This window comes from Octopus sinensis, linkage group LG22 (genome assembly GCF_006345805.1).
Source record: "Octopus sinensis linkage group LG22, ASM634580v1, whole genome shotgun sequence".
Taxonomy (NCBI): domain Eukaryota; kingdom Metazoa; phylum Mollusca; class Cephalopoda; order Octopoda; family Octopodidae; genus Octopus; species Octopus sinensis.
The window spans coordinates 3,951,435-3,960,785 of NC_043018.1; the positions used below are offsets into that span (position 1 = coordinate 3,951,435).

A 9,351-nucleotide genomic window follows, 5' to 3' on the forward strand; every position below is an offset into this window, starting at 1 on the left:
CACACAGTTTCCATCTACCAGATTCACTCACAAGACATTGAGCAGCCCAGGGCTATTGTAGAAGACATTTGCCCAAGGTGCTGTGCAATGGGACTGAACCTGAAATTATATATTTACAAAGTGAGCTTCTTATCACACCATCATACCTCTGTACAACATCGTACAAACGATAATGAATGTGGCATTATCAACATTTATTGTATAAAATATTCCAATCACATGGTTCTGGGTTCAGTCCCACTGCGTGGTACCTTGGACAACTGTCTTCTACTCTTGCCTCAGGTCGATCAAATCCTTGTGAGTGGATTTGGTAGATGGAAACTGTAAGAAGCCTGTTTATGTGTGTGTGTGTGTGTTTGTCCCCTACCACCTCTTGACAAATAAGTTACAGGCTTTAAGTACTGGGACTAATTTGTTTGACTAAAACCTTCTAGGTGGTGCCCCAGCATGGTCGTAGTCCAATGGCTGTAACAAATAAGTGATAAATGATAAAAATCATTCATAGTTTATTAAAGGCAAAATAAGTATAAGACAGTGAGAACACCCTCTCACAAAACTGACTGACAGAGTTCTATGTAACATCTAATCTCAGTTTTTTATAATGCTTCATGCAGCTTCTAGAAAATTTGACCAAATTATTTGACAGGAAATTTTCAGCTTGCTTGGTTACACACCTGCAAATTCGACTGGCTGAGTTGTGTATGCATTAACACCTTTTATGGTGACACAACTGATTTTTCGAAACTGGCCCTTGACTTTTGTGGTTGAATGATAGACTACAATCCTGAGTTGGGGTACCTGAATATCACGGTTCAAAATTCTGCTGGAGTCTTCTTACATTGTTATTGTTATGGTTGCTAAGTAACACCAAGTTGGCCCTGATTGAACAGTTTTACAGCACACAAGCTGTCAGCTAAATGGTAAAGTACTTGCTGTAGAGTCACCATCACACTTTTGCCATGCTTACCCTCCGTCCTTGCTTGAGGACAACTTATGTTGTGTTGGCTGAGGTCAGCCTTGATCAAGTAGACCTATAGTGCAACACAATAGCTGAGTGAATGACAAGGCATGATCTATCGATAATATCTTCCCAGTTATACTGTATCACCTCTGTCCAGCAGTTGACCATACTACACATTCCAGCACACAGTCTGGACATATTGCAGGATAGTTTGACAGTCTGGACATATTGCAGGATAGTTTGACAGTCTGGACATATTGCAGGATAGTCTGACTGTCTGGACATATTGCAGGATAGTCTGACAGTTTGGACATATTGCATTCTGTACACTGTGTCAACTCTGGTATTCTTGTAGATTCTGGTGGTGACCTCAGACGATATGGAGAAGGTAGACTTAGTCAAATCATGACAGTTGCTATTCCCCTGTACTTACTGCGACCTGTGTGCACCCCATGTTGTAAGCATGTCTGGGTGTGCTGAGGTAGTTTTCCATAGAGCAACAAAGAGTGTAACAGCTGAAGCTTGTCATAGCAACAAGCTATGTATCTCACTCGCCCACCTGTTATTCTCTTCCTCATCCTCATCATCATTATGATGTCCACTTTTCCACACTTGCATGAGTTAGATGGAATTTGTTGAGGCAGAGTTTCTGTGACTGGAATCCATTCCTGTTGCCAACACTTACCTGGTTCCAAGTCTGTTGATATTTCTCTGTGGCTGGACATGTTCACATGTGAGATTGGAAATGAAGGACATTGCTTGTGGCACTATTTTCATCACACCTCTGTGACACGGTCATTGATTCTAAAATTGTCTTGTTTTAATTTCAGGTTCAATTGGTATCTCGATGGCAGCCAGTGCCAAAAGACTGTTTGGTGTAGAAATTATCCAGCAAGCCATCGATGACGCTAAACTAAATGCAAAACTAAACAGTAAGTTATTATTTATATATTTATTATATACAGGATGTCAAGATGGTGAACTGGCAGAATGGTTAGCATGCTGGATGAAATGCTTTGTGGCATTTCACCTGTCAGAAAGTTCTGAGTTAAAATTCTGCCGAGGTCGACTTTGCAATTCATCCTTTTGGTGGGTTGATAAATCAAGTACCAGTTGAGTACTGGGTCGATGCAATCGACTGTCCCCCTCCCCACAAAATCCAGGCCTTGTGCCTATAGTAGAAAGGATATATAGAAGGTACCCTCCAGAAAATGTATACACACACATGGAATGATTATAAAGTCAGGGTTTATTGAAATGCATTTCATTTTTAAACTTGAACAGAATCTACTGACAAGATTTAATGTTGTTATGAAAGCCTGTTTTCAAACTGATGACTGTTTTGGTCTAGGCTGATAATGTGAAACGAAGAAACCACAAATATCAAGAAGCATTTCATTTGGCATTTTTGTGCATTCCAATTCTGTGGTTGCACTCAATTCTTCAACTGTTACTGGTTTTGTACTGTAAACTTTATCTTTTAAGTATGCTCATAAAAGAAGGCTAGTGGTATGAGATCCAGTGAACGTGAAGGGTGTTCTACAGAATCTCTTCATCCAATCCACCTGTTTGGCAAAATCTCATCAAGTTAGACCCTTACCTTATTATGGTTGTGTAGAGGTGCCTCACTTTACTGGAAATCAAACTCCAGATCTTTAAAGTCCTCTTGAATGCATGGCATAACAAGATGGTTACTGCAAGTTCAAGTAAATGGTGCCAGTCACAATACTGTTAAAGAAGAAGGTCCAATTAATCCTTTTGATGATGAGCTGTACCATACTGTAACTGTAAATTAACATGAAGTGCCTCCCTAACCCTTTAGCATTAAACTGGTTGTATGTGGCTCATAAAGTCTATCAGTTTTATGTTGAAACTGGCCAGATCCAGCCTCTCACACCTACCCTACAATATTGTTCTAAAAATAAACAATCACATCATGGAAATCTCAAGGCTATGAGATAATCCAGGATTAGTTTTTAAAAAATGTGAATAAATAAGCATCGCATTTGATAAATTAATCTGAGTGTTAAAGGGTTTATATGCCTGCTCTCTGGTGCCCTGTAGGTGCAATTGTGGTGGTTAATTGATCCATTTAATTAAAATGTAGCCTCATTACTCCAAACAATCTTTGTTAGAAAGTGTGTATCTTCTGCACATTTTGCCAAATACCACTTGCAAAACTCCCTTTTTTGGTCAGGATCATCTTCAATGAGACCATGGACTATTCTTGGAGTGTAACATTTCCCATGACAGCATTTCAAAATTCAATGAATGCTTGATTTTGAAATTCCTGTCTCATGGTTCACTTGTCACATAGATTTTCTTGAACTCTGACAAGATCTTCCCTGTATTCTTCCTTGCTTCATGGGGCTTGTTGGTGTCTGCAGTCTCCTGGAATGTTCCTTGTGGACATTCTGAACAGTTCCATCGGCTTCAGACATATCTTGAAGTTGAGTCCTGATAAGTCCCATAAGCAGAGCTCTGTTTCAAACTCCCTCTTTACACTTTGACCGTATTTTCAAACTTCCAGTAGCACTTCAGGACAAACTTTCTTTGTGAAAAGCTCAGCCTAACTCCCTTCATTATATGCATGCGTGTATGGACACATGTACATATACACTTGTGAACATACGGACCCACCCATAGTTTTAAGCCCTTATCTCCTAGCATAAAGCTACCTCCTAGGGATCTGTTGTTTTGCAAGGTGCACAATAAGCTCATTAGTACTGCTGGCACTAATGCAACCCCTACACCCGCACACATACACTTACCTACTCAAAGGCCACTCAACCTATTTGTGTTTTTTTTTTTTTCTCTTGCAGATGTTAACAATGTCGAGTTTATCTGTTCCAGAGCCAGTGAAGCTTTGAAAAAGATTTCTGTTGGTGCCTACTTTGATATAAATGAAACTGCTGTTGCAGTGGTAAACCCTGGCCGAAATGGAGTCAGTAAGTATGTGTTTTAGGGGTTCACATGATGGTGTCCATGTGCACTCTACTGCTTATTGGAATTGGTGGGATGGAACCAGTGTTGTTGGTGTTGATGTTGTTTAGTCAACCTGAGATTGGTTCTGCTACAAAAGAATTCTCTTATTTTGGGTTTTGGTAAGTGCAGGTATGGTCGTGTTGTTAAAGAGCTTGCTTCCTGACCATCCCTGTCTTGGGTTCGGTTCCACTACTTGGCCACCTTGAGAAACTGTCTTCTATTATAGCTTCTGGCTAACCAATGCTATGTGAGTGGATTTGGTAGGTGGAAGAAGCACTGGTGCTGGTGCCAAAACAATGGTGATGGTAGAAAGTAAGCCAACACAGACTAACGAACCTGGTGCAGCTCTCCAGCCTTGCCAACTCCTGTCAAACCATCCAACCCATTGCCAGCATTGGAAAACAGATGTTAAATGATAATGATGTTGATGATGATGAAACTGAAAGAAGCCTGTTTTGTATATTTATATACGTGTATGTATGTGTGTGTATACACTTGTCTTAATATCATGTAATGGTTGTAAACAAGATTCATTGTCATTTAAGAGGTGTTGTTCATTTCCAGTCTTCTGTGGGAAACATGTTGGGCCATGGGGAGATATTTCCTTGCTTGGAAAGAAGTAAGGGTTGGCAACAGGAGAGGCACCCAACTGTAGCAAATCTGCCTCAACAAATTCCTTCTGATCCATTCAAGCATGAAAAAGTGGACATCATTGATTTAAGTATTTTTGTACACACACACACACACACACACACAGTAGGCTTTGGCCGGCCCAAGATTAGAGTGAAAGACAAGCCCAAAGTGTCACACAATGGGACTGAACCTGGAACCATGTGGCTGAAAAGCAAGCTTCTTCCTACACACACACACACACACACACACACACATATTGTGTATAGAGACGACTATCACTTCTCCACTTCTGACAGTTGTGGTAAGAACCACATGGTTCCGGGCTCAGTCCCACTGCGTGGTACCTTGGGCAAATGTTTTCTACTATAGTCTTGGGCCAACCAAAACCTTGTGAGTGGATCAGGGAGACGGAAACTGAAAGAAGCCCGTCGTATATATATATATATATATATGTGTGTGTGTGTGTGTGTATGTGTTTGTCCCCCACCATTGCTTGACACCGATGTTGGTCTGTTTACCTCCTCGTAACTTAGCGGTTCGGCAAAAGAGATCGATAGAATAAGTATTAGGCTTACAAAGCATAAGTCCTGGGGTTGATTTGTTCGACTAAAGGCGCTGCTCCAGCATGGCCGCAGTCAGTTGACTGAAGCAAGTAAAAGAATATGAAGAAATAGTTTGAAACAAGGTACGTAACTCTTTCGCATTGCAAGAGTTATCTTATCTTGTTGAAATTCTGCCCTTACACAAAACATCTCGCGCACACTCTTTTATATAAACACACACACACACACACACTCTGTAATACTCTCACCTCCACAGTCTTTATCCCCCCCTCTCTCTTACAGACCAGTCTGTGATCCGTTCCATCCGTCGTTGTCAACAGATCCATCGCTTGATTTATGTAACTTGTCGACCTGTCGGGAACACCATCAAGAATTTTATGGAGTGAGTATTGACATTAACACTAATGAGCCCTCTCTCCCTCCCTCCCTCCCTCCCTCCCCTCCCTTCCTTCCTCCCCTTCCTCCCTCTCTCTCTCCCTCCCTCCCTCTCTCCCTCCCTCCCTAGTGACGGAACTTAGACGGGTGTGATGTTGGTAAGCATTTTGCCTGGTTTGTTAGCAATTCTGCCAGTTTTTGCCGCCTTCAGACAACTGCAAAGATTTTTAACCAACCAAGAGACAGATTTGAAGCAGATCAGGAGAAGTGAGGGCATACAATTGAAGAGGTTGTGAATGGTGATGCTTGGACAAACAACCGACTGATTGATTAACCGACTGATTAAGCAAGCAATCAATTAACCAACCATCTGACTAATAACAAAGAAGTGAAACTAAACCAGTGCATGTGTATAATGACCCTCCCAAGATACAACAAATATTATTATTCTTATTCAAACTATTAAACCAATGCCTCCCATTAAGTGGCACCAATTATTATCTAACCCCCTCTCCCCACTGGTCAAGTCCCAGCTCTCTCAGAAGAATTAAAGGCAAAGCTGAGATGAGTTCAGGATTTGAACTTGGAACACACAGGAATATTGGACTGATTCCTTAGTTAACAACTTTGAGAAGGCTGAAAGATAAAAGTCAATCATGGCAAGATTTGAACTCAGTATAACGAGGTGTCTCTAAACAGCATGGTTTTATTTTAGTTTTTTTTTCTGACATTTTACTGATTCTGCTACGCATGAAAGAAGTTGCTAAAATATTTATGCAGGAAGTTTTAGTGTCAAGTCTCGTGAAAAAACCACATCTAACTACCAGAAAATTTGTGACCTTGTGCTTGTGTCAATACCTCCTTCCCACTCCACCTACTTATCTCCCTCCATCTCTCCTTCCTCCCTACACACCTTCCTACATACCTATCTACCTACCACCCTGCATCACTACATCTCTCCCTACCTACCCACCCACTCACCCACCTACCTACCTACCTCCCCCCTCTCTCCTGCATCACATCTCTCCCTACCTACCTACCTACTTGCCTGCCTACCTAACTACCTACCTACCTACCTACCTACATGCCTACCTACCCACCTACATGCCTACCTACCCACTCACCTACATATCTACCTACCTACCTACCTACCTGCCTACCTACCTACATACCTACATATCTACCTACCTCCTGCATCACCACATCTCTCCCTACCTACCTGCCTGCCTACCTACCTACCTACCTACCTGCCTACCTGCCTACCTACCTACCTACCTACCTGCCTACCTGCCTACATACCTACCTACCTACCTACCTCCTGCATCACCACATCTCTCCCTACCTACCTACCTACCTACCTACCTACATGCCTACCTACATGCCTACCTACCTACCTACCTACCTACCTACCTACCTACCTACCAACCTACCTACCTACCTTCCTACCTACCTACCTACCTACCTACCTACCTACCTACCTACCTACCTACCTACCTACCTACCTGCCTACCTACCTACCTACTTACCTACCCACCTGCCTACCTACCTGCCTACCTACCTACCTACCCATGTGTGTATAGTTATTTATTTGAAATATGTTCATTGTTTGCAGTTTGTGCTGTCCTCCCAATGAAAAACTTCCTGGGGAGCCATTCTCTCCCACTCGTGCTGTGCCTGTAGATATGTTTCCTCACACTGTCCATTGTGAATTAGTTGTGGTCTTTGAAAGGTGAAGGAAGCCCTACCAAGATGAAGATATATGAACGCCTGATGTCAAGGTGAAAGTATACAAGCAATCTGGAGCTGTTTTTGAAGTCAGTTAAAAGTGGATCATTTTCTAAAGTTAAACTAAGCCAAACCTGTTAAAGAGAAAATGAAACTGTGATACTTGTCAAAGTAAAACTTTGTCATTTGTCAAAGTGAGACCATCATTTGTCATTTCATTTGAAAACGAAACTGTCAAAACAAAAAGTATGTCACTTGTCAAAGTGAAAGTTGATCATTCGTTCAAGTAAAACTGAATCAAGTGTCAAAATGATCTCAGGTCACTCGTCAAATTGAAACTATAATTTGTTGAAATTTGTTGATTCTGTGTTACTTGTCAATATGAAACTAAAACTATGTCACTTGTCAAAGTGAGATCCTGTCACTTGTCAATGTGAAACTGAACTCCTTGGCCGTTGTATGCTTCTCAACTGTTCTATATCAGTGAATATGTTGACATGTCTCTCATAAGCATTTCCTAATTCTGTTGTCATTTGTTTGACATTCACTGAAGATTTCAAATAAACTTTGCATTAATATCACAAATAAACGTTTCACAACTGTTTTTTTTTTCTTGCTATATATTAATCCTTTAAATCTAAAACATGTTTCTATAACAATCTCTTTAATCATTATCCTACATTTGTAGTTGTTGCTGTTGGCAGTGGTTTTGTTGTTGTTTAGCCACTGGTGAAACCTGGTCACACAGGACTGTTGATCAGAGATGTTCCAGCCATGACCATCTTGTCATGAGACACAGAGTGTCTTGAACCAAATGATCTATTCTGAAGGTTACAGGGCGCTCAACGACACATCCTTGAGTTTTAAATGTGTTGTTGTTTAACCCTGGGTCAATCCTATGGAACAACTCGATGATCATAGCTGTTTCAGCTGCCACATTCGACTCTTTTATTCATTAGCATAGGAGTGGCTGTGTGGTAAGTAGCATGCTTCCGAACCACAGGGTTCTGGGTTCAGTCCCACTGCGTGGCACCTTGGGCAAGTGTCTTCTACTATATATATATATATATATATATATATATATATATATATATATATAGATATATATAGATATATATGTGTGTGTGTGTGTATGTGTATATGTTTGTGTGTCTGTGTTTGTCCCCCCAACTTCGCTTCACAACCGATGACGGTGTGTTTATGTCCCCGTAACTTAGCGGTTCGGCAAAAGAGAGCGATAGAATAAGTACTAGGTTGCCAAAGAATAAGTCCTGGGGTCGATTTGCTCGATTAAAGGCGGTGCCCCAGCATGGCCACAGTCAAATGACCGAAACAAGTAAAAGAAATAAAAGAGAAATATACAAAGACTGATAAAAAAGTACCGGGTCTGTTGCTATGGTAACGACGTTAAAGTACACAGATTGACCTTGAACGCTGTCACACGTGCAAACCGAGTTACAACATTATAATGTTCTCACTCGCTTCTGTCGTGTATAACAGTGCTTGGGTGTAAAGCGGGTAGAGTGTGGCCATCTCACCACACCACAGAGGTTCCATCAGTGACCACGGCAGATAAAATGTGTGTGCAAAGAGACATAGCTTGAAGGTTATTATAGCCAAGAGTCTTTGCAAAAATCAAATCCCAGCTATGTTGGAACAAGTTGTATGGTGGATGAGATACAAAATCTGAAGACAGACCCTTTCCTCTCTGTGTGGCGAGGAAGCGCAGTAGAGAGGAATGTACTACTGCGTTGCAGAGCAGTAAATTTTCTGAAATGAGGAAATTCGAGAAAAGACCGAAGCGAATTTTGACAAGGCTTGCGATTTCAGGGGTGGGTGTTAGTCACTTAGATCGCCCCCAGTGCTTAGCTGGTGTTTATTTTATCGATCCTGGACAGATGGAAGGTAAAGTCAACCTGGTTAGAATTTGGACTCAGAACACAAAGACAAACGAAGTTCCGCTAAGCATTTTGTTCGGCTAAATTTCCCCTATTTTCACTTAGAAATACTATAATCTTGCAAGTAGTTTAGAAAGTAAGGGAAGCTACTGCTTATCAAGGGAAATAATTTAAGCACGGGAGGCTACTCTGCGAGTGAAGCTTTAGTCTA

General features: G+C 41.3%; 1 protein-coding gene across 1 annotated transcript in view; it reads left to right on the plus strand.

Moving 5' to 3' along the window:
- LOC115223221 (tRNA (uracil(54)-C(5))-methyltransferase homolog-B) overlaps nucleotides 1-7,837 on the plus strand; it is a 32,617-nt gene extending 24,780 nt beyond the window's left edge. Inside the window, exons 11-14 of the mRNA XM_029793701.2 lie at nucleotides 1,792-1,893; nucleotides 3,784-3,909; nucleotides 5,425-5,524; nucleotides 7,130-7,837. Coding sequence (XP_029649561.1) covers nucleotides 1,792-1,893; nucleotides 3,784-3,909; nucleotides 5,425-5,524; nucleotides 7,130-7,250 — 449 coding nt within the window. The 3' untranslated portion in view covers nucleotides 7,251-7,837. The remainder of the gene's footprint in view (nucleotides 1-1,791; nucleotides 1,894-3,783; nucleotides 3,910-5,424; nucleotides 5,525-7,129) is intronic.
- The last annotated feature ends 1,514 nt before the right edge of the window (nucleotides 7,838-9,351 follow it).